The following is a 26,076-nucleotide window of genomic DNA, read 5'->3' as shown; positions in this document are numbered from 1 at the left end:
AACATCATCTTGGCGGCTGACTCATAGGCCTGACTTTCCTGGGAGTAAAATTCAGTCACATACACTTCTGCTTAGCTGTACTTCCTTCTACTGAAACTTGTAGATCCAAACTGCCCTTTTTTGAGTTAATTTTTCTAGAAATTTATTTGAGTCTGTCATTTGAAACGATTGCTGCTAAAGGCCTTCTCTACCATTGTAGGCATCTTCAGCTTACGACTGGGGTGTGTGTGAGAGGGGCTTGTGTTTGCGTAGGCTCAGGTTTTTTTTATTTTTTAGGCTTTTGTTATTTGTTTTGTATTGGAGTAGCTCTATTAAGAGTTGTCTGTGCTTTTAGTGGAGTGGCACTTTGTTCCTCTCAGGTCACAGTGGGTAAAAAATGCCACAGTCTTTCAAAGCTCTACTTAAATGCTGCCAAGGGATTGCCTTGTTGTGATTTGTAAATGCTGTCACTTTAGTTACTGTTTACAGCAGAACATTAATGACTTGAACTAGAGGAGGGAGAAGGCGGGGTTTATTTGCAGCTTGGTTCTGAAAGCTGGGGATGGTCTGGGTTGGTTTTAAAGTGATATTCTAGTAGAAATGATAAGGGTAAAACAGTTGATGCACTCGATCTAGATATGTTTTTCTCTAGTGATCAGCTGGCTAACTCTTGCATTTGGGGAATGCTATGTCTTTGAGTAGCTCTTAGTTTGGAAGAGGAAGATTTTTGTGGAGGGTTTGTTTTCGCTTTTCTTTTTTGAGGAAATGGAGCTCGAGGAAAGAACTTTTAAAAATGGGGATAGAATAAATATTTAGTAATGGATGTGCTAGCTGTACAGACCCTTAATTCTAATACATGTCTCGCTTGTTTTCAAATACTGAGTTAAACTATCACTGTAGGAAATAGCACCATACCTATTTGGAAAAAAAACTTACAGGAGAAAAGTGGTGGCCTTTGGTGTGTTAAAATTCACTTTATTCAAATAATACTTGTATTGAAAAATAATTCTGTCACAGAATAATCATCACTGCTTAAATTGTAGGCTAGAAAGTGGAACGAAAGCCATGTATTGATACCTTATAAAATTGATGAGTGGTTGTTCTTGATTTGCCTCTCTTCCTTTATTTTTGCAATAGTTGTAAGGATTTAAAATGCACTGATTAATTCAAGTGTGATATTGTAGAACCAGAAGGAAGTTTGTACTATCACACAAGTTAAATTTTTCTACAGTATAATTCTCTATTCCATGCTATAAATATGAAATGACTGTAACTGTAAACTTCATTAGCGTGGGCTGCCATGATGCTTTCTGCAGCATCGTGTTACTGTCAGTTGGCTTTTTTTTGCTACGTGAGTTCTTTCCCTAAACCTTTCTGTGTAGTGACCACGTATACAGCATCTTAACCCCAAAGTGTTACGTTTTATCTTGGAGGGGGAAGACTCTTGCTGTCATACCAGCAAAAATAGGGAGTTACCTAGATGAAAGGACTAAAAAAAGAGCAAGCTTACCAGCGCTGCTTAAAAGGAATCCAAACCTTGTTTGAAGGTAGAATGCAGTATATACTTTATTTGGCAGTGCTTCATTACATGACTTAAAATTATGCAAGACTTTAGCTCTTGTTTTGTTTTAAACCCCCAGGGTGCTGATTGAGAACAGGATCGATTTTTCTTTCTTCCTAATTTATTCAGTTTTTTAGTATTTCAGCTAACATTTCTCTGGAGCTCAACATAAGACGTGGGGGGAAGGCCGGTGGGTTTTTCATTTGTTTTTTTTTAATCAATGGAATAATGATTGATTATGGTTATGTTGAGCTTGGGTAGGGTTGTTTTTTTTTTTTTTTTGAGAGGAATATCTCTGAGAGCCAAATCTTAGGTAAAGAAAACAATAAAGGAGGAAGTTAGAATGAAATCATTGGTTTTCTTTTGTATATCCTGCTTTGTATTATCTGGATACCGGGATGGATGAAAACTTTTAAGTCAGTACGGGTGGTGGTGGTTGTTCTTATTTAAATTAAGATTGATCTTAGTCTTGATCTTAGTCAGCTTTAATCCTGGATTATGTTTGTAGTCTCTAATGACTATACGCTTCTTTAATCACAGTTTCCCTTGAAGTAAAAATTGAAGTTGCCCTTACTTGCTGCAGACTATTTTTCTTCATTGCTTAAAGGCATTGATCAAGAGCAGCCACTGTCAGTGTTGATAGGTAACTGGGAAATATCTCTTACTGTCATCTTGTATCCTGTGAAGGAAATAGAGCATTTCAAGCAAAACAGGAGATAAAGTAGTTATATGAAAATGTGACAATGAGCGGGATACTGCTATTGTCAGTTAACTAATACTTAAATTCTTTTAATGTCTAATGTGATTTCTGTAGGGTGTCTTGTTCATTTGTTTTATCCAGGTGACTCTGGCTCAGAGAGGTCTTTTTTTGCTGTAAAACCTTGAGTAAAGTAGAGGGGTTTCTTAATTACTCTTTTAATGTGTAAAGACCCATATAAATGGGTGTCTTTGCTTGAATGTAAAGTTTAACAGTGGCTATCCAGTGGTAGAGTTCTTTCAAATATGTGTTACAATGGACCAGAGAACTTCTATGTAAATAGTAATTTTAGTTGTGAATCTTACGTTTTGTGTTGCTCCTATGGGTAAACAAAAAGTTTTTTTGTTATGGGACAACTGTGTTTAGACTTCACATTTACTAGTCTTAACGCAGCACTAGGAGATAATAGTTTTATTGAATGCTGTCAGGTGTTTCTGTTGTTGATTTATCATAGTAGTAATTCTTAACAAAGTTCTAAATTTTTTTTTTTCTCCCCCTCGCCAGACTTTAATTTATTTTGGATTAGGATTCCCATGACATGTGAACTAGAAGATAATCTGAAATCGAAGGTCTCTTTATTTTGAAGTGACAGTCTTTATCAAAATGGTTGGAAAACTCAAACAGAACTTGCTATTGGCGTGTCTGGTGATCAGTTCGGTGACGGTGTTTTATTTGGGCCAACACGCCATGGAGTGTCACCACCGGATAGAAGAACGCAGCCAGCCCGTGAGGATTGAAAGTGTGAGAAGCACAGTAAGAACTGCTGCCAATGTAAATGCAAACAAAACCTTTGCTTACAACAAAGACATGCCTTTAATATTTATTGGAGGAGTACCTCGAAGCGGCACTACCTTAATGCGTGCCATGCTTGATGCCCATCCGGATATTCGATGTGGAGAAGAGACCAGGGTAATCCCCCGAATTCTGGCAGTTAAGCAGATGTGGGCTAGATCAAGCAAAGAGAAGATCCGACTGGATGAAGCTGGAGTCACAGATGAGGTTCTGGACTCAGCCATGCAGGCGTTTTTATTGGAAATCATTGTGAAACATGGGGAGCCTGCTCCGTATTTGTGTAACAAAGATCCTTTTGCTTTAAAGTCCTTAACTTATCTTGCTAGAATTTTCCCCAATGCCAAATTCCTTCTCATGGTACGAGATGGTCGTGCATCTGTGCATTCCATGATATCTAGAAAAGTCACAATAGCTGGGTTTGACCTTAACAGCTACAGAGACTGCTTGACCAAGTGGAATCGTGCTATAGAAACTATGTATAACCAGTGTATGGAGGTCGGTTTTGAAAGGTGTATGCTGGTACATTATGAACAACTCGTATTGCATCCTGAAAGATGGATGAGAACTCTCTTAAAATTTCTTCGCATCCCATGGAACCAAGCGGTGCTGCACCATGAAGAAATGATTGGAAAAGCGGGGGGCGTTTCTCTTTCAAAGTGAGTATGAGTGTTCCTCCTTTACCTTGCATTGCTCTAAGAGGTGAAATAGGATGGTTTTGTTATAAGACTAGTCATAATTTGGTTTCAGTTTTTACGTAGATTTATGATGTATATTATCTAGAAAATAAGAATCATTGTTCACTATAATTTTGCAATAAGAGAGTGCTCCCACTAAATAACTGTCCTGCTAACGTGTATGGAACATATGAACTAACTTAATTAATGGTTACTCTAACTTGAATTTGGATGGCTAGTATCAGCATTACTTCCAACATAGCTTTGCTTTTCTCTTGTGTCTCAAAATAAAGCTGGACTGTTTTATCTAGACTGGTGTTACTCATCCTAGCAAGATCACCCGTTTGCTTTCAGGAACTTAAGTTTTGTTGTCAATGCAAGAATGGCCTTTGAGTTATATTTGCCAAGAACATACTCTTCCAGGAAACTCGAGAAACTGTTCCAACAAAATAGAAAGCAGAATTGGCGTGCTTTTCTGTTGGCATGCACTCCTGAAAGGACAAGCATTTTGAATAAAATTAACCTTGTTGTAAGCAAATCTCAGAGTATTCTGTTGTGCCATCTGTGCACCTGCTTTAGCTACTTCCAGAAACTAAAAGCTGGCTCTGCTTAGAAAACCTAGACAGGTATTTTGAAAAGGGAAAAAAAAGAAGTTAAAACTACTCTGGTTTCTTTGCCACTATTTACAGCTGAACAACTGAAATATGGAAGCTGGCTAGTCTGTGTATTGAGAGGGGAAAGGTGTGGATGTTTGAATCTCTTTCTGTTTTTGCTATGGCAGATACATCTACCAGATTGTCTTGTTTAAGTTTCTAAAATATTGATTAAAAAGCCCTATTCCAGCAGCAAGGCATGCCCAGGTAAATTCCCTGGCTTCTGTTTGTTTGGGTTTTTTTAATATTCATCATTGACCAAGTGCTTCTTGAGTAACAGAGGCACCTTGCACAGCAGGCAGAGTGGGCTGGGTAGAGCTGTGTCAAACTGCTGAATACAGGGTGATTCCATTTTTTTTTAAGGCTACAGTTTTTAGAGATAAAGATTCTGTTTATTTCATGCCTTGGGAAGTGACACTGGATTTTCTAACATATTGTAGGGGTCTGCGATTTAAAGCAAATAAAAGAATTAATAGTCAGCAGCTACAAAGGTAACTTAAAACTGAGATAGTGGTTCTATATCTACAATTTGGAGGTTTCACATCAGCATTTCCACTGAAGAAACACTGCGACCACTGTGTTCTCAGAGCTATCAAGAAGGCATCTCAACCCCCTTTTTTTTGTGTGTGTAATATTGTTCGTTAGCAGACTGAAGCCTTCTGATAATGTTAATGAAGCAAGGCACTGTTGTCCCTCTCTGCAAGCTGTATCTATGTGTGAACTTCTCTTTAGTTACCTGTATCATGTTACTGCTTCACAGTGGCAGCTGAGAGGGGAGTAAACTTACTGATATAAATAGGTGGTTGCCAGGTTCTGCTAAGTATCCTGTAAAAATAACTATGCATAGTGCCATTTCTAGTAAAATATTACTACCTTAAAACTTCCAGATTAGCGTTGTTAAAAATTAATGGACCTCTATACTATAAAACTCATAGCCTTACTGAATGCATACAGTTTCAAGTAATATTTCTTGCTAAATCTGGTGGAGTGGGACGTGAGGAGTTGAGAATACTTGTTCACGTCTCTAAAAATTAAGAAAATGGATTATTGAAAGTAAAATGTGGCTTCGTGTTTATTTTTGAATCAAACTTTCAAATTGAAGATAAATGAGTATGAAAGTGTCCTTGTGACCCTCAATTCAATCCACTCATGGAATTCCTTATGCTTTTATTATCTCCCATGAGATATGTGAAAGTAATTTATTATTTCAGAAGGCTCTGGCAATAATGGAAAAAGAACGGGGTTATTCGTGTTATGTCTGATGTTTTTTTTATCTAATCAAATACCCTTGAAATAGGTGGTGAGATTTGTTTTTCAGTTGCATGAGACCTTTATAATTTAATAATGATTTCAGTGACTCAGTCTTATGAGGGCTGCAGAAAAAACAGTGAATATGAAATTCTCTGAGATGTCTGTTTTGTGTATATATATGATACTAATTGAAACTGTGCAGGGGGAGCTTGAGATTCCCCAATTTGATTTCCTTGTACCAGTTACAGCCTCCTGCTTTTTGGCATCCCCAGCTCCTCACTGCCCTCTCGTGTGCAGCAGAGCTGGGGATGGGGACGGCTGCCCCTCTGGGGGGGTCCTTGCCCAGAGCAGGGGGTAACTGCCCACAAAAATCACCCCTTGAAAAGAGTTTACCGAGAACTTTAGAGTCTGCCACAGCTTATCAAATTTTGGCAGCTGAACAAAATACACCTCACGTCAGTTTTCCTTCGATCAAGTTGAAGTTGGCTTGTAGCTACAGCAAAATTCTTTACGGCATCAGGTGTGTGTGACTGTTCTGTTCTGGGTCAGGTTCTAACCAACCTTGTTCTCTTATGACTTAGAATTCCTCTTTGGGTTTACTGGAGAGTACTCTTTACTTCATGATGTGATTACTGTCGTCTTTCAGCAGAAACAAGAGTCGAGCAGTGGAGCTCCATATTCTGATCAGGAGCTCTTTCCCACCCGATTTTTCCAAAGGATGGTGCTGAAGATCACTTCAGAGATAATCTAAGGAAATTCAAAACCCTGCTGTATACTGCACCTCTGTCATCTCACAGAGCTTTAATTTACCACCTGCCTAGTACCAAGAGCTTCAGGCTGTTTCATAATAGTATATTAAAATTGGAACACTCAAATTATATTACATTTTTTACTGGCAGGAGGAGGAGATCACAGGTACCAAATAATCTGTATTGAAATGTGACTTGCATTTAAAAGTTACCAATGCAAAGGCCTAGCCTCTAGCATAGTAGGGAGAACATGAAAATCTAGATAAAATTATTTCCCCGTTTGTCTGCAAGATATTAGGTAGGGTAGAAAACCTCTGAAGTCAAAGATTGAGCTACTGTTATAATCCGCAAAGGCTGAGGTGCTGTGAAAAGACTTAAGTAAATCACAGAGAAACCTGTCTCCATCATCTTCTACTCACCGTTAAGACTTTCAGATCTTTCAGACAGGCTCAGCATCCACTTCAGGAGCATGATGCCTGCTCAGGTCAGGTCCAGCATAAGATGCCTGGATGTGTTTCAACTGCTGGAGGGTTTTTGAAAATAAATCTGATGAGTTTGTCATCTTGAAATATTTAAAAACACTTTGACAAACAGATTACAGTATCGCTAAAAGATCTTTATGTTATTAGCTGGTAACAGAAAGCAAATGTTTGAAAATATATTTTTAACTCATCTGAAATCAAAATTAGCTATGTCAAATGAAATCTGTATCAGATGAATGAGGCTCTAGGTCAGGGTAAAGTGTTTTATTTTCAGTTGTACATAGAGTTAAATTGTGCATGCAGGCTGTTTCTCTTCCAGGGATGAGCTGGCCACCCAATGGCCTGCAGAATTCCTCAGGCAGTGAGCTGATTCCATTTTTCTTATTCCAGACTCAGAAAGCCTTATGCAATAATCTGTTAATAGTGATACTAGATACTAGGCAGTCTGTATTTAACATTCTGACTTTGTCTGTTCCCCTGGCTGCTTGATTTGCAGAAACTGCCTTATTCATTTCTCTGCATTTGCTTTGTAATCCCTGCTTTTTCTGTTGCTCACGCAGCCCTGGCCTTACTGTTTGTTCTCTTTTACTTAGTATTGTTGCCCCTTATTTTGGTTTTTATCTAGCTGCAAGGAAAAACACTGCAAGGGTTTTAAGGATGTGCAGCACAGCATTTGTAGTAGCGGGAAACCTTCTGTGGTTTGAAGTAATTGCCAACGTGGCTGTTGAAGGAATGTATTCTGGCTGGACTACATGCTATAACTAGTATTGTTAATATAGCTCTGGCATTTGCCTCCTAACTGAAAACAGCTGCGGTGACCACTGATGCAAAGAAATGTCAACCCTTTTATAACAATTTTTATTAGGCTTATTATGAAAATAGCTGCCTAGGCAAAATTACTTCAGAATGTACTATTTTTAATACACACCTTTCATTTGATTCTAGTAGAGATGTAGAATTATTTGGGGTTAGTCATGTGTTTCATGGTACCAGCTGCTTTCAAAGCTGGAACTGTTCCTGTGGATTTGCTGTGGAGCCTGGAAGCAGTGACCAGGCAGCGTTTGTCATGTGCAGATAGGATCACATTTGCCAAGACTTGGTACGTTTCCTTGTTTTGCTCTGTTTGGTTTTTTTGGGTGTTTCTTTCCTTCTGTCCCCAATCTGTCTCCCCCCATATTCCTCAGATGTTCTTTGGTCTGAAGAATCTTTCCCACGAATTCTGTTTTATTTTTCTTCCCACCTTAACTGAAAGGACAGAAAAGGATCTAAACAGAAGACCAAATGTGGTATAGTCTATTTCTGAATCAGTGCTGAGGAGCAGCCGAATGTAGTTCCCTGCTTATCTCTTGCCAGCTATTAAATCACCAGGAAATGTTCCACGCTGAGCTTATTGCTAGCAAAGACTAAAATGGCAGTGGGGCAAAACATACACATTTTAAGTGTGCTCTCACTTGAGGAAGGGGTACCATACGTGTACTAATTTAGGTCCTAATTGATGTATAGCATCCCTTGTTCAGGGGTTCCAACAAGCTGTTAGCCAAGCCCATTACCTCATTGTCACAGTATCATCCTTATTTTAAATGGTTGAATCAATCTGCAGTTTTGATGAAGGGATTTTGGGCTTGGCTGTCTCTGAGAGGAGAGAGGGCTGTAAATCTTAGACTTTTCAAAGACCTAGTGATAAATTTTTTCTTGAGGGTCCCAGCCAGCATCATTCTACCAACTCCTGACTGTGTGGTGCTCTGTCCTCTGCCTTGCTGCTTCGAAATTCTGAAACTCAGCTCTCAACAGCTGTTTTCTTCCTGACTTGATGTGAAGTCCGATGCTCATCTTCTAATTAGAAGGATCAGAAAGGCAATGCCCAGGCTCTTTCGTTTGCTGTGCAGACTTGTGATCTCTGCCAGGAGCCTTCAGGAAAGCTGAAATTCGGCCACAACTCCTTGGTCCCCAAATCCCGTTCTGAGCTACTGCCTTTGGTTTGAGCTACTGAAAATGGTTGAAGAGAGTAAGGCTGACCATTTTGGGGGTTGTCGTTCAGTTTTTTGTTTGTCTGGTGCTTATTCATCAGCTTCCCTTAAACACCTTTCACAGCAGCCTGTGAAGGCCCTGCTTGCCAAGAGAGTTTCCCCCTTGGGTGATCGTTTCCCTGTCTGGTTTGTTCTTTGTTGATTGTGTTTAAAGTATTTAAGTTACTGACTTTTCAGCATTGTATGACTAACTTCCTTCCTCTGTCCTGAAAGAATTTTAGCTATGATGACAAGTCAGAGCAACAAGGTAAGACTGGTGTCAAGATGAAATTGAGCTAATAATGACTGGCAGACATGCCTGCATAGCCTGTAATTTAAGGCTTTCACTGCACAGTACAGTGTGCAACTGAACGGGATGCCTCTCGCTATTGATTTAATGTTTGTCTGCTGTGCACGAATTCTTCAGCCTCTTCTCGGACTCAGAAGGCTAATTAGATAACCGTAATCAAACTCGTTCCCCTTGTGAATTGACTGATGTCAGTCTTGAGAGCAATTTATCTTTAGTTTCTGAGTCCAGAAGCCTGAACTATCAGGAGTATTTCAAGAAATTTCCATGTATCTTTCTCAGAAGATATTTTCTCATATTCTGCCTCCTGTATAGCTGAAGAATTAGCTGCTTGAGAATTAATTTGAATCTCAGTGTTCTCACTCTTGTGTAGATGAGGTACTGGTGTTATACTTTGTACTGTTGCTTTCAAGTATAACAATTCTGTTTTCTGGGTGGTAGAGCTTTTTGAGATCAGAATTCTTTGTGATGTAAATAAGGCCTGGGAAGGATGACAGCTATATGCTCAGCATCAGGTTTGAGGCAGGTATGGCCAGCCAGCAGGAGCTACTGCTGCTGCGGTACCTTATGGTGTTACTTGCAACGCAGATGCAAATATTCCTTTAGGCAAACTGTATAAACAGACCTGATTTTTAATCTGCCTTAAAAGATGAATCTTGACATCCAGAATGCATGCGCGCTCTGAGTTTAGAAAGAATTTTTAAATTACTCAGAGTAAAAACTCAGTTTTAAATTACTGAGCCTGTTCTGAGTCCTGCTGGCCTGTTTCAGGAATAAACACAGTAAAGAAGTTGTATGTCTTCTAATCTAAAAGAAGCAAGGAACGTGGGAAAACAAAGTGATGCCAGATTTCCTCCCTTGGAAAAAAACCAACAAACTACACAACAAAAGTAGGGTGCAAGAATGAAAATGACTTTAGGACTGCTGATTAAATGAGCAACACAGTACATATGACACTGCTATGATTATGCACTTCAGAACTGTGTAATGACCAAACACTCAATCAGCAAAAGGAATATGAAAAATATTATTGGAAATGACAGCAGTAGACTGCATAGGTGTCTCTTTTATAAGAGAAAAAACCCAAACCCCCCCAAAAAGAGAGTTTAATCACAGTATGGGGAGGTGGGAATAAATAGCACATGAATTTTAATTTAGAATACAATTTGCAAGAGCCTTTAAGACAATGAGACAGCAAATGTGGGAATGTGCCAGTGGGAAAACAGTTTATGTAGGTGTGTGCATACTTTCACTTAACTGCTCTTTGGTTTTCACTGCTCTCTTTATGTGAAGAACTTGCTTCAGTACATTCTGTGTGAAAGCCTAAACCAGAAAGTATGTGTGAATCTTGTGCTAGTTATTCTCATTTTAGCCTTATGTAGTAAAACTTCACTTCCTGCCAGCTCTGTAGAAACATGAAAATTTGAGAGGGGAAGAAGATGAAGGGGAAAAAAAGAACCCAAACAAAATAAGCTAAAAAACTTAGCCCTAGTGAAGAAGCAAGTATTGGTTGGAATGCAAAATATAACCTACCTTTCTCCCTCCACAGGGTTGAAAGATCTACTGACCAAGTCATCAAGCCAGTCAATGTGGAAGCACTATCAAAATGGGTTGGGAAGATACCTGCTGATGTTTTGCAAGACATGCCCGTGATTGCACCCATGCTAGCAAAACTGGGCTATGATCCATATGCCAATCCACCAAATTATGGAAAGCCAGATCAAAAAGTTGTGGAAAACACAAGGAGGGTAAGGCATGTTTGTGTGTTTAATTACTGACCAAATGGATGCAAGCTAAAGAGCAAAAGTCTTGTGTTTTATTTATTTTGGTCTGTTTCTAATACTTTTTGATACTTAGCGATGTTTTCCTTGCCATGGGGGGAAGAAGGAAGATGTCTGTGGGACCTTGAGCACTGAAAGTCTGGCTCCTGCTGTTTGTCTTCAATTTGGTTCATCTTCCTTTACCCCAGCCCCAGGCTTGAGCTGTGTTCTTTAGTGCATGGAGCTGAACCTCTTGAGAATTGACCAGATAGGTGGGGAACTAGTTAGCAATGGGAAAAAGCTAACTTTCTCACCTTGATGTCAACCTTGATTGAGCTCAGCTTTTTATACACAAGGGTTGTCAAATGTTCTATAAGAAAATTACACCCCAAATGCATGGTAGTATTTGAAAAGTGACCCACGGAAAATGGCCCAAGGTGATCAAACTGTCAGATTTTTCCAATTTCTTGCTGTCCTTTGTAGAACAAACAGAAGATGAAGGAAGATCTGGTGCTGATTAACCTAAACTTAAGGATCTTAGTCTGAATGTAATGTTGTTGGAATTTGAGTAGTTAGGCTATACAGCTGTTTATCCCTGGAGGTACCCATTGAAAAGTTCATTACCATTGTTTGAAATAAGAATAATTAACTCTTTGCTGCTGTTTATTAAAAGAAGGTGACTTTTGCTGCAGCAGCAAAGTAATCAGTGGAAAAATTGATTTAAACAACTTAAAAGGACTGTCTTCTACTAGCCTTCCAATATGGAAAAAAGAAAAGCCAACTGCTTGGTATGCTGATGGGCTAGATGCTAATGGAAAAAAAACAACAACCACTTTTTTGTGAAGTCTTTAAACATTTTTGCATTATTTCTTTTTAGAAGCTCTCCCTGGGAATCTTAAACAGTCGACCAATGTATTAAAGGATGGCATGTTGACTAATGCAATAATTCTTAACTCAGCATGGAAAAGATAACCCAGCTTTTCTGGTAGGGGTAGTGGTTAGCATTTTAGAGGCTTCCTGGCACTTACTGGTTTAAAAGCCTTATAAACTAACATTTCTGCACTCAATTCAACTCCTTTAAAAAAAAAAATGTTCAATACTGTTTCATGGAGCCTTGAAAACAAAATCCTCCTGCATCTACCTGTACATACTATTAAATAGTGACTCAGATCCAAATTTGTATTGTAATGCAGTAATTTAAGAGATGACCAACCTTACTGATACAATCGAAATAAATTCTTACAGTATGGTGACCTTTGTGTGTCAAGCACAGTAAAAATTGTATGGATTTTGGTTGCTTACTCTTAGGTGAATTCTTGAAATTATTTCAGCTCAAGATGGGAGAGAGAAATTTAGGTAATAAAAAAAGCCACAAGCATACCTTTAAAAAAAATTAAAGCCTAATTTAGAAGGCTAAAGAGTATTGAGGCTCTTCCACAAGTTTGCTTTGAAGCATAATTTGTTTGTTCACTAATGTTAAAAGCAGCTGTGAAACTGGAGATTACTGTTATAATAGCTGGTGTAAATACTGCAAATGTATGGAACGCTTGTTAATAGTTTGACTGCTATTTTAATTTAATAGTTTTACTTGCAGACCGAAGATAGCATTTTAGTTTTGTTACTTGTTGTAGTATCCAGTATGTATTTTCCTAGTCACTTGTTCTTTAACAAAACGACTTCTGCATGTATGGTTTGTATAGATAAAATGAGGGAGATGTCCTGAAGTAAGACTAAAATCCAAAAAGGCAAAAGCATTAAAGATGGCTAATCTTCAAAATTTACAATATGCCTTTTGAAAATGGAAAAATGTAAGACTTTCAAAATGTTGTGTACCCCAAGGAGCCATTTCAAATGATGGCCCAAATCAGTGTTAGGCCAACCAAGTGCAAACTCTGAATTCCTCTCCAGTCACTTAGCTTTGTTTCCTCCCAGCTGGTTCCCAGCAAATCCCTATTCATACCATTGGGTCCTCTCTCTTTCTCTGTGACTATGGAAACGTTGATGTCCTGACTTCCTTGGGTTCTGAGATTTAAGGCTCCCCAATTCCCAGACCAGTTTGCTGCTCAAGTTACCTAATTCCCAGGGCAGCAGGCTCAGCTCTCCCTGGAAGTGCCAGGCTTCCTGCCATCGTGCATCTTGCACAGTAAATTGCCAAAATGCTGGGCACTGAGCTTGGCCTTTACCCAAGGAAGTTTTGAAATAACTAATGTGCTGGTTGGTGGTCAGTGGGAGCTGACTCGCTTTTGAAAAATGCTTTGTTTTGTTTTCCCCACAGCTTTATTTTGTTTTTATTTAGAGATGGGGGACAGATATTTCGAAACACTTCAAGGTGTTTTGGAAAAGTAGTGAGAGAGAGAAGGAACTGTAATGTGTTGGTTTTGCCCATCAGGGATAGCAGCTGCTGCCCTGTGGGTTTCCCCTTCTCTTCCATAAACCCAAGCTAATTTCTGTCTTGCTGCTGCAGCTTGGAGAAGAGGACATTTAAAAAAAAATCTTGATCTAGATTTTTCCAGCTTTTAGGAACTGGCCCTTAGCAAGTTAAGTGTGCTATTGCATACTCATAGCTGGTGAATTTGTAAATTACTGTAGCACTACTTTTGTTCTTGCTCTCTTTTTAAATTCCTTCACATGGGATAGTCTTTCAGAGTTCTGTACTGGGTCTATTGTTGGAGATGAAGCTGTCCAAATAGAATCTTTCCAAAGTTATTCTCCAGTACATAATAAGAATATATATAAATCTTGCATGTAACCACTTATTGTTCACTTTGTGTTTGGAAGCTGTTCCATTATATTTATATTTGTGGTCTCTGAGAACTTTAAACTTAACTCAGAACTTGGATTTTACTCATTGAAAACATAAAGTTTAGGCTACTAAAGCGGAACTGCATTGTGTTAGTACAGTAACCCCTCGGAGTGACTAACATTGAAATAATGTTGAATTATCTACCACTTGCTACTCCAATACAGTTGTAGTTCCTTAATCCATTTAAAATGGTGTGTGCTAGAACTTCTCATGAAGGAGCTGGCCCCTATTTGGCAAACAGAAAGCAATAGTAAGGCAGAAGGACTGACTTTTTTAATTTTTTGGTGTGGTTTTGAGAGGGTTATGTAATGCTGGCTTAAATTGATTGTGAAAGTTGCAACAACAGCAACAGGGTGGAAGCCCAACACCACTGAAATTATTGGCAGGGGAGATTCTGGCTCCACCTAAAGATGGAACAATGCTGTGTCATCTAGTTCATTGCTATCAGATACATTAAACAAACAAATCAGTTCTTGTTGTTATGGAGAGTTCTTGTTTTGTATGATTGAAAGCATTTTGATACTCTACATATAAAAGCATAAAGATAAGTGGAACCAAAGTAGGAAAACTCATCAGGATGCAGAACATAGTCATAGCTAGAAAGCCTCTTTTGAATGCAGACAGGTCAGTGTTTTATGAGTAGAAGTCTGTGTGTTGCCCAGTTGTAGAAGGTAATTGTAAAAGATTCCAAACTTTAAACTGTGCAATGTCTTTATTCTAAAATGTACTCAAGTGCTGCTTGTAGAATTGCATTTATATTACACTGCAGGAACCGCGCCGAGCAAAATCTATCACTTCTTAGGAAAAAACTAGAAATTAGACTTAACAGTGAAAATACTGTTCAGCAATTTCAAAGCTGCTGCTGTTAGTCCTGAAGGTAAGAACCAACAGTGTAAGAGTGCCTAAAATAAGGGCTAGTACTGGAGAAAACCAGAAAGGAATGGCCAGTATGGTGCAAAAATATTAGCTTCCCCTATGCTTTTTAAGCAGTTAAGCCCTGTTCTTGTTTTTTTTCCTTTTCTGTCCCCCTGCCGGTGACTCACCATATGTACAGGTTAAATATTTTTTTCTTCAGTCTGGAAACAAAATGATGATTCTCACCAGCTAAAGTACAGTCCTTGAATTAGAATTTCTATGTGCTTGTAGTAATGCAAGGAAAACAATGCTCTCTGCTAAATTTGGATTTTTCACTTTGATGTTACCCACCTAGGACACCAAAATGGTTAGGTTGGTTTTCATGCTTCTGTAGTACAGCAAAAAAAAAAAAAGATATGCAACCACTGTACTTTGTCATCTTAGTTCTGGTTTTGTTTTAGGAGGTAGCAGAGTGTGAAGCTGAATTCATCTCTTCTTACCTTGGTCTCCAAGTGCTATGTGGTGTTATGAAATAAAACTTATCTAACAGCATCTGCACTGGTGAAATACAAATGTAGCACAAGTTTAACAGATTTTTTTTCTGATGTTTTCAATAACAAAGCCATTAACTTTTTATTTATCTATTTTATGTTAGGCCTGACACTATCTTTTATGACCTTTATCTTGTCTTGGGTAAGGAATGCAGAACAAGGTCGGAACAGTGTTGTGCCATTCAGCAGATCTCTCTGCATGTGACCTCCTCAAGAGGTCACTGAATTACCTTTAGTTATTCAGTGACTGCAGAATTGTGCTGTCTTGGGTTTTTCTTGTAAGTCTGCTGGTTGTTCATATTACTGTAATGATTGCAAGGGTCCATTCCTTATAGATACATAACTACTTTCATCCTGAACATAAAGGAAAACAACATCCTGTAACTAAAAGGAGTTTTCATCTGCAAATGATGCAGAAAAGGCAAATAATTAAGCTATCTCAACTGGTAGCCCAATTGCCATATAATGAATTGCAAAAGTAGAATCACTCCACATTAGAGGAGCGTCTGATACGTCCTTGCCAATATTGTGAGTTTGTGTAAAAGTGTATGTCAGCAGTTTCACAGAACGCACCAAAAGTGGAGAACAGCTCGTAACTGCAAGACTGACTTATGCCCAGTAGAAACTGGCTTATTGTTATGATTGGCTAAGTGGCTTCCTCTCACATCTGTAATGTATTACATCAGATTTTCTTTGGCACGTACTTCCCACTAAATGAATTTATATGCTTGGAATACATATTCCAGTAATTTCTTTTAACTTCTTCGTGAAGCTACGTTCTTTGCCCTGGAGAGCTGGAGGGACGGAAGTGTACAGAACTCCACAGAAAAAGCTATGGTTTTCATCATGACTGTTTAAATACGTGTGGCAGCTTCTAATCACATCCGAAAACTGTTATCTGTCTCTGTTTTATGTTCTGTTGATGGTGTTTTCTGCAGTATCATCTAGAGTCAAAACCAGAGTTCTATTAACTCCTGTTTTGTGCCTGTTTTAAATTGTGGGGAAATGTCTCCTGCTGTTAAGAGTCAAGACGTCCACGACAATCATAATTTCAAGACTTTGTATTTGGGGTCTTAAAGACAGAAACAATCTGTGATAAAGGGTGAGAAGTATATTTATACTAACACATGAGAATAATTACTTGTGCTGTCAAAGATGTGTAATTGTGGAGGTATGCTGTAATGACAGGCTGCTCAAGGCTGTGCAGCTCTGCTGTTTGAGCATAAAGGCATTTGGCTTTGTGGGCGTTTTCTCTGATATTCAAAACAAAAATTGGGGGTTTTATTTCATCTGTCTCGTGACTACAAACAGCACAGACTTTTAGTGTCCTTTAAATTTGTTTTATACCCTCTTTAGAGGGTTTTTTCTTCCAACATGTGGATTCCCAACTGCATTGTTTTTCTCCGGAGATGCTGATTTATTTTTTTTTAAAACCAACTATTGATGTATGTGATTCATAAGGTGCACAGAGTTATTAACAAACAAAATACGCAATAAGGTATGGCTGCAAGCTGCTTTTTGGCAGATACTCTCAGGCCTGTCTAAAATCAAGTTCTCTGTGTTGTTCCTGCTGGGTAAATATTTACATCTCGGATGTCCCCTTTCTTGGTAGTTTCAGCAAAGAGGTGCAGAGCTGTGTAAGCCTTGTGAGCTGCCTTAGGAGTTACAGAAAGTCTGAAAGAGCAAGAGGAGTGTACCTCCGTGTGCAATAGAGGATTGTTTCTAGAAAGGGGCTCTGGTTGATTTTTGCCAGTGTTACTTTTTTTTTTTCCTTTGACAATGAAACATCAATAGCCTTGGACTCTGCAACTTTGATGTTTTGAAAATTTACTAAGCCCAAGTACACTTAATTGCAGGCTAACTTCTAGACAAAAAGACCCATTATCTCTGTGTATGGGAACTGACCAAATAGAATGAGACTCTTTCTAAACCAGGCTTGGAAGCCGGTGAAAAGGAGTGCTTTAATCTTCTATAAAGATGAATTATAGGTTACACTTCTGAGTTACACTTCTCTTCTTAAGTTTCCCTTTTGTACTTCTGACGGGTTTCTCAGACAACTGGATGTGAAACTTTTCTGACCTCTTTTTGAGAGTAATACACATTTAGTTTGCGTATGAGAATGTGATTTGTTTGGTTTTTATAATAGAACAGCTTGAATATTGCCAACACTGAACAACCAACTGACACAGGCTTCAGATTCTCCTCCCCCCCCTCTTTGGAAATCCATTTGGATTTGCAAAATAATTCCCTTAGAAATGGTAAACATCATTTCTGTGCAATTTATTGAATTCTTGCTTGGAGTGGAAATCATTGCAACGTCCCACTTCTGCCACTCTCTAAATAATGTGTTTTAGACTTAGAAATTGGTCAGAAAAGAATTTTGAATCTGAAAGCTCTTAATTTCTTTGGCTGAAGATGGAGTCATTGTTTTTAGAATTTCCCTGGGTTTGGATTCAAAAGGGACCACTTACTGTTTCTGGAACTACTTTAAACCAGTTTCTATGCAGTCTCAGTTAAAACCGGCATTCTAGGTAGTGTCAGTTCTTAACAAAAATTAGGCACGCTTGTGTGTTAAAACTAATCTTCTTGGGCTTGTCACTGGTTAGATTTGCCTTTGTGAATTGTGGCACGTAAATTGTGATACTTATGTGAATATAATATTAAATGTCCCTGAAACATTTTCTTATCTTTCCAGGGTATGACATTAGTGTCACTATTTTTCTTAATATTGCTGATGGATGAATACCATTGTCTATCCACTATTAGATGCTTATTAGTAGTAAATGCTCTTCCTGCTAAGTGCATTACAATGCTGACATTTTTAGAGCAGACATATATATATATTAAAAAATATATAAATATATAAATAAAATATATAAAAATTAGACCAAGTCATAATTGCAGGAGAAGGAAAGAAGGAGACTTCCAGAGACAAATGTGGTTATGGTCACTCTGATTCTGAATCTGTCACAAGGTACCATCATCATCAGTATGAACTGGTTTCAAGAATTCCCAGATAATGAGTGTAGTGGTTTGCCAGAATAGTTGAAGCCTGTCTGTTTCTCCCTATGTTAGCACAAGTCTAATAAAAAAAGTGGGGTTTTTTTCTTGTGAACCTTGCCTAGGTTGTTCTGTAGCATTTTTTGATGGGATAATATTGTCGATTTGTAACTTCCATTTCTGCTCTCTAGAACACAGCCTGCATTTTAATGGCTTGGTTAAAAGCTGAAAATAAGAAATACTCTCCTTCATTTATAAATATTTATAGTATATCTAGGCTCCAGTAAGCCACACGCTGAATTTTTGACCAGTGTGGCTTTCATTAAGGTTTCCATGGAAATGATAGTACCCCCTGGCTGAATAGAAACGAGAGCTGTGGCTGTCATTTTGAATTGGCCTTTCTATTTTATCTAAAACAGGGAATATCGGAAGGAACAGAGTTCTTCAATGTATAATAATTCCTACTCTCATGCTGGGACTCAGTGAAGCCTTGTTGTTTGGATGTGTTTAGCCTAGTGATAACGAGTGCTGAGAACTTCCAGCTCCAAAGTCCACCCCATGTGAGTCAGGGTTTAATGCTGCAGCCTGTGGCGGGGTGAGGCGTCTCGGGGACAGGAAATTTGGAGCTGGCTCAGCTGCAGTCCTGGGCCACTGCTGTACAGCAAAAAAATGAGTATGTCTGTATATTCTGGTCATCTGTTCATAGGAAAGCAGAGAAAATGGATATTGTTAATAAGCATCCCTTGACTTCCTGAATCTTCTTCCTTTGACGCAATTTGTAAACCAGGGAGTGCAACTCTGAGCGAGGCTTTAAAGTAGACCTGTTTTAATTTTATGGCTTTATAGAATTTTTCTAAGTAGGTTTGTGGGGTTTGATTTTTATGTGATTACTGCTACATAAGGCTACAAAGAACTAATGACGTTACGTTTGGTTTTTTTGGTTCAGTAGAAAGGATGGTACAACTCTAAGTACGCTTCCTTTTTGGAAAAATACAGATTTATTTTTTTTTTCTTCCCCTTTGGAATGTATTCCAGTTTAATCTCAGAAGCAAACAGCTTGTAAGAAGGATTCTCTAGAGAGAAGGCAATACATTCCCAATTTATTTCCTAATTGGCAGATAGTGGAAACACTTGTTTGGTGTGGTTGTTGCTGTTGGTATGTTTGAAGAAATTTATTGCTTACTCCTTCTCCAGTGTTGTTTCAGAATTAATATTCTCTAAAATATTGGAAATTGCAGTAGTGACAAACTTTCATGAAGTCAGGCTGGTAACGAGGCTACAGTTGTTGTAGAAATTCATAATTATTAGGAGTTGTGGAGTGTAACTGTCACAGCCCTACTAGTAAGGGGAGCTCTTCTGTACTCGCGTATAAAGTATGTATAAAATAGGATGGAAGGAGCTGCTGATGCTCCTTGTCTTGACCATTTCAACAACATTGAAACCCAAATTGTTAGCATTTTCATACTTTGACTGTAGTCGCATGGTGTTGATGAACTGACTCAACCAAACTTTCCTTTGACAGCGTAGTAAGATGGGATCAGTTGTTCAAGTGTGATACTGCTGTTTGTGTGAATGACACCTATTTTGTACATAATGAATATTGTGACATATCAGAAAATGTTGTATTATGTGACGTTTATCAAAGTTTCCTAATTGTAAAATAGAACTGTTTGAGAACTGAATGTTGCTTGGCTGGTATGTCAGTTTTGACCCAGTCCATGAGATCATGACAGGTTAACTTTCAAAAAAAATATAAATAGAGATTATTGCAAAATGTAATTAAGTCCAAAGAGAACTTAATTTACTGAAGCCTTGTGAAAAAACCTTGCTTTTACAAATAGATTGTGCTTTAACAAGCTGTTGAGCATTTCAAACAGTAGTATATTGGGTTTTGTTTTCATAGGTCTACAAAGGTGAATTTCAGCTTCCGGACTTTCTTAAAGAAGTGCCACAGGTACAGTATTGGATTAGTTTCCTTTTTGCGGGTGTGGGGGCAAGTCAACTAGTCTTTATAAACCACTTCTTCATGAACTTGATTTTCTGTTTGATTGTAAGAGAACAGCTGGCTAGAGATAAGAGAATAGCTTGCCCATGAGATTCAATCTCTGGTGCTCTTGCACCCAGTAGTCCCAGGGCTCTTTTGAGTCTACGTGTAACTCCAGTGTTAATGGTATGGTTCTTGTAAATCTGAGTGGACTGAATATTGCTGTGAAACTTAAGGATAAGTTTGTCTCTCTTTTTGTTTGTTATTTGTAGAGAAACTTTATCTTTTGTTGCCTTGCAAGGAAATATTTAAAGTATAATACAGACAGCAGAGATAAGTAATGAGATATTTTAAAAAATAAATAGTACTGTATCAGACAAAACAAACAAAACCAGTTCAGCTGTGGATAGTGGTGGTGTGTTGATTTAATAATCAAGTGAGCTATTGAATTTCAGATTTTACTGAGAATTCATAATCTGGTACCCTTCAAATGCCATTAATTGTCATCAGCTAAGGGATGTAATAGCAGTTGAAAAAGCAAAATCAACGGAGGTTGAAAAAGCAATGGAGGTCTCTTAAAACTGCAGGATCTCTTGATACCTTCCCCCCAGTGATGTGAATGAGGCGAGCTTCCAACCTCACGCCCTTTCCCCATGTAGACATGATGGGAAGGATTTGGGCTGTAACCATTATCCCATTTACAGACAGGGGAGCTCAGCTTGGAAGACGCCATCCCTTCCTGCTGGGTGGCTCTTCTGTGTCTCCTGAAGGTAACAGAGCAGACAAGATCAACTTGTTCCATGGAGCTGCCTTCTTTGGAGTGTTCCCTTTCAGTAGCCTGAAGGGCTTCTCTGTGTGTGGGAGGGATTAATTTTTTTCCCTTTCCAATGTGTAGTGAAATTAATTCTCCCTCCCATGGCCTTGCAGATTTAAGCTCTACTAATCTAGCCATGAAAGGTCACAGCAGATGTTCTAGACAAGGAGCAAATAATTTAATTCACTTTTATCAGAGAAATAACAAAAATATTTGTATTTTATTGCTTAAATATTTTATATGAAATAAGTAGAACATGTAGCAATTGGCTTTGTTTTCTTGGGTAAGAGCTGCTCAACTAGACTGATAAAAATACCAGTTTTATGGGCTGTATAATTGATGGTAAATGTCTAAATGCCATCTAAAGTGCTTTCTGCACTGTTCTTTGATAGAAAAACAGGAAGTTGCTCATTACTGTCTCGGGGAGGGTTCAAGTAAAGCTAAGTCAAAAAATACTTGGGTTTTTTTTTAAATTCTTCCTGCATATGCAGGAGTAGAGTGTTGCAGAATTGGGAGAGAAAGGATTTTTAGGGGCTCTCTGCCTCCAGAGTTGTATATTGCTGCTCGTATTACTTTAGATTTCTACTTGATTTTCCATCCTTAATGATACAGTACAGAAGTTTACATGGAATGGAAGTGAAATAATTTGCAATGTCTTTACTTTTAAAAGGGAAAAAAGCAACCCACAACTAATGGCTATAAGCTTTCTTGACTTTGGATCCCCAACAGTAGGACTCTGTGATTGTGACTTCTGTTAGATGTAGAGGTTAAAGAATACACAGGAGAATCTACCACGTGCAAAGAAAGCATTTTGACTTACTCCGTTCATTCAAACAAAAATTGGTTGATTAAAAAGGAAAACTGGTTTCTTTTGTTCCAGCCAAAGAAGACAATAGAAAGGAAGTCTCGTGGCAAGATAAAATGAACATGGATCAGTAAAGTCGAATAGCCGTAGTGTCTGTTTCATGTTTTCAGAATATAACTTTTTGCTGTGGACACCAAATCTTTCTGATAAATCTTTGTGGTCTCTAATGTGGGCTTTGCTCTTTGACTGGATGTTTGCCTGCTCTCACCCTTTGACCAGTCAGTGCTCATGCTTTGCCAGTTTTGCACAGCTAATAGAAAAACCATTAAGGACCTGGCATCACGCAGCTACCTGTGCTGTTGCTCACAGCGTTGTTCACTCTCAACTGCTGGCCAAAATGTCTATGCAGCTTAGCGGCGAGACAGCTACTGAAACGTGTGCTGCTTAAAAGTTATTGTCAGCAAATTGTATGGAGAAAGTGTGCTGTAGTTACTTTTCATGCTTTCAAATGCAATTATTGTGGTTATTTCACGATCTACAACCTTACAGATAAAGCTGCAGCGCATATAGCTGCAGGCACAGAGTGTCGAAACAGAAGGAGATTAAATATTGCTGATAAGGATTTCTGGAAAATGCAGGGAGATGAGCTGTCTTTAAAGTTTAACACACTGTATAGATAGTGTGCCAGCAGAATAAACCATCCTTGATCTGCCTGCAGTATCAAAATAAATGATCCTTGATCTGCCTGCAGTATCTGAGAGTTAAATTATGCTGTCCATATATCCCAGTTATCTTGTAATACTAGAAGGAGCAGACCAGTTTCTTTAAATGCCCTCTTCCAATCCATGTGATAGGGAGGTTTCATATGGGACTCTGCTAAATTTCAGGAGGTGGATTGATACAAGTTAGCATGGTGTGATTACAGTATTTACCAAACTTTAAGAAGACTTATCCAAAGTAAAGAAAGATCATCTAAAAAGCAAAAATAAGCTTTGTGAAATAGTAAGAGAATATTTCTTAAACCATAAAAACCAACGCTGGAGTTGAAATTGATGCTGATAGTGTTCTCCTTTAGTATTATACTAAAGATAAAATTAACATGATGTAACTAAAGAGCTAGATGGTGCTCATAATGGTATCTTTTCCTCTAATGTAAAATAGCTAATTTCATTTTAATTATTTACTTGACAGACTGAACCTATGGAATAGAAGATGCGATGGATATTTCTTGCACAGAAGGTAATAAAAGAGCGTGCAGTCCTGCTCGCTGCTGCTTCTTGATTTAGTTAATGTGACCTTTTTTTAACTTGCATAACCCCATGTGAGATTCTGGGTAATAAAAATATGAAGATCTGGATCTTGATTCAGAAGGTGTAAAAATCACACTGAGGTAAGTGCTAGTGGTGGGAGCTACAAAAGCATAGTTCAGGTGCTTGAAGACTCGCAGCACGGTTCATGGCAGTTTGTGGTGTTTGCTGTTGGATTGTCAGTGCCCATTTAGAGCTTGGAATCAAAATGAGTCCATAAAACTGCCCCCCTGCTCAGCCTGGTGTTCCTTAGCAGTTTCTTGTTGTCTTTAGTATCCGTGTGTCTTTCAGTGCTGTGGCACACAACAGATTCAGGCCCCATTTTAAAATAGTGAAACTTTAAAGACGACTCTTAATCATCTTTGTCTCTCGTTTTTAAATCAATTGCCCTTTCTAGATAGAGGAAATTGCTGAAGATGAGCTGATCTGTGTAACTTGCTTTTAATATGTTCCATAGCCAGTATTTTAAATAAACTGCATTTTAGTTGTTGAATGAACAATGGCAAGATTGTGCAAGGACCTCGGTAAATTCCAGACTAGTTGGCGAAGGAATGGCACAAGATTTACTGTATTATTCCAGGATTTTTACTTGCCAGCTGGGTCATCAAATGTTCTGGCTTGACAACAAAAGATGGCAAAATGCATCCAGTTTAAATATAGCCCAAAGCAACACGCCTCACACATACCCAGTGTTGATATTTATTATGTGGCCATAAATATAGCACTCTCTATAGCCCTAAATACAGCCAGAACCATCACAGCAATTAGAAATAATGGATCTAAAAGATTTCCAAAGATTAACTGCAGGCCTTCATTCTGAAATCGATAGAGAAACCATAATCTTTTCACATAGTCAATGTTAAAATGACTAAAACATCTACTTGATTTTGCCACTTACCTCTTGGAAAAACGGATTTAAAACTACAATATTTCTGTCTAAAGCTGCTGTCTAGTTTCTGAGAAAGCAGATTGTGAACTTCCCAGCAGTAACTGCCACTGGTGCATTGTAATGAAAGAGACCCTTTCAGCATATAAGTGGAAATTCAGATATTTTATTTTTTCTTACATCTAAATAACCCCCAAGAAATAACTCTAGTGATAAACGATGGAAAAAGCAGGCACATTCCTTGCAGGGAAGTTCTTAGTGGCTGTCTTTAGCCTTGACAGTGACTCTTCACCTACTGAGATAACAGCGATTACTCTCAATTACATGTTATTTGTATTTACAAAATGTTGTCAGGGATAAAACCAGAATATTACATTGCATAACTTTATTTTTCTTCTCCTTTCTTCTCCAGACTGCTGCCTTTTCGATGGAAACGATCTTATAGGGACTGTCCCGCTGAGATGAGTGAGGTTACTGCTCATGGCCTCCTTTTTTCAGAATTTTCTCCCCCATTTCTTTCATACTGTTTTTCTTCCAAATGTTGCTGTTGTGAGCGCATGTAAACCTGTTTAAAAAAAAAAAAAAAGAAATCACTGATGTTACTGTAGAACCGTATTACATTCGCACAACTATTTTTTTTAAGGTTTTAAAAAGTGCAAAGTAATGCCTGTCTCCAAAATTGCTATTCTGTCTTAATTACAAAACTCCATCTTCAAGGGATTTTTTTTTTCTTTCCTGTAGCAGTTTGGTTTTAAATGTATGAAGCTTCCAAAAGAGTGGTCTGTGTTGTCCTACAAGATTTTTGGTGGAACAGTTGTTTGTTTTATTCACATGTGGAAATTGTTAAATATCTTTTATTTAAAAAAAAAAGTTGATAAATTACATGTACAATTACAATTCAATGATCTTTTGTATTTTATTTTTCAAAATAAATGCTTTAAATGTGATTGATTCTTTTTTTTAAATGTGTTTGCCTCAGAGTTAAGATTTAAATAATTCAAGATATTGATGTATTACTCTGATGGAAGATGTGATCTAATGGCCTGGGTTTGGATTCTCTTAATTTTTAAAGTTTGCAGTTGAATGTGTTTTGTTTGCTTTTAATAGTTGAGTGGTGAGGAAAAGGCAAATGAAGAGTATCCTACAGAGAGGTGTAAGAGAGTAACATGAGATTTGTTTCCTGCAGGAAAAGGTAGGTAATTTTTAGCCCACTGGATTTGTTCCTCGAGCAATTGTGCTCACAGGTGCCACTGCTGCCCAAAACCCCATGGGGAAACTTGGATCCTGAAGCTTTGAGCATCCATCAGTCAGTGTGGAAGGTGATTATTCAAGTAAGGCATTTTGGGGATGGATTTTGTGGGGGTTTTTTTGTCCCTTCAGTGCTTCTTGGTGTACTGAAGGTGGCCTCAGCCTTCTCCACCCCTGTAAAGGGAAGAAATACACTCTTCCAAAAGAGGAGAGGAAATCTTTTAATTATCTTCTTTCCACAATTAGGATTTGAAACAGGTTTTCCAGGTTTTTTTTGTTGTTGTTACTACAATTCCATTTTGAGATCGCTAACGTGTGTTTGTAAAACCACCAGTGACTGAAGGGAAATAAGTTAATTTTACAGTTTGGTACCGATTTACCAAATCTTTACCGTTGTGGGCAAAAGCGGCCCTGCAGCCCCCCCTAGCGCCGGCAGCCGGCGGTGCTGCCCCTCGCTTTCCCCGGGGCGCCCGGGACGGAGCCGCCTGTCCCGGGACCGAGGGCAGTGAGGTGCGGCAATTAACCCCTGAGATACGGGATCTTTTCCCTCACAGATGGGCAAAAATGAGGAAAAAAAAAACCCCAACCCAGGGCCCGGCGGTGGGAGCAGCGCGGGATGAGCGCTCCTGCCGCCCCCAGTGAGGGGACAGTCCCGTTCGGCGGCCCCGCCCGCGCGGGACCCGGATGGGCCCTACGTGACGCGGGGGCGCGGCGGCCGCTCCCGCTCCCCCCCCTCCCGAACGGGCAGCCGGTGAGGGCGGGCGGGCCCGCTCCTCTGCTGGGAGGCGGGGGGCGAGGCGGCGCCGTTCCCCGCCTCGGCCCCTTCTCCGTCCGCCGGCAGATGTGGCGGCG

At 38.8% G+C, this 26,076-nt stretch overlaps 1 protein-coding gene across 5 annotated transcripts in view; it reads left to right on the top strand.

The window, feature by feature from the left end:
- The window catches only part of TPST1 (tyrosylprotein sulfotransferase 1), a 39,512-nt gene extending 14,589 nt beyond the window's left edge, over positions 1 to 24,923 (top strand). For 3 of the 5 annotated variants that reach the window (XM_014953355.1, XM_014953353.1, XM_014953354.1), the window contains exons 2-7: positions 2,802 to 3,745; positions 10,761 to 10,959; positions 20,084 to 20,134; positions 21,859 to 21,934; positions 22,975 to 23,022; positions 24,389 to 24,923. In XM_014953355.1, coding sequence (XP_014808841.1) covers positions 2,901 to 3,745; positions 10,761 to 10,959; positions 20,084 to 20,134; positions 21,859 to 21,903 — 1,140 coding nt within the window. In that variant the 5' untranslated portion in view covers positions 2,802 to 2,900 and the 3' untranslated portion in view covers positions 21,904 to 21,934; positions 22,975 to 23,022; positions 24,389 to 24,923. Of the gene's footprint in view, positions 1 to 1,233; positions 1,731 to 2,801; positions 3,746 to 10,760; positions 10,960 to 20,083; positions 20,135 to 21,858; positions 21,935 to 22,974; positions 23,023 to 24,388 lie in introns of those variants that run through there. The other 2 variants (XM_014953356.1, XM_014953357.1) reach the window with 2 other exon arrangements.
- The last annotated feature ends 1,153 nt before the right edge of the window (positions 24,924 to 26,076 follow it).

Source organism: Calidris pugnax, unplaced genomic scaffold (assembly GCF_001431845.1).
Source record: "Calidris pugnax isolate Ruff unplaced genomic scaffold, ASM143184v1 scaffold133, whole genome shotgun sequence".
NCBI lineage: Eukaryota > Metazoa > Chordata > Aves > Charadriiformes > Scolopacidae > Calidris > Calidris pugnax.
This window is presented reverse-complemented; position numbering and strand designations above follow the sequence as displayed.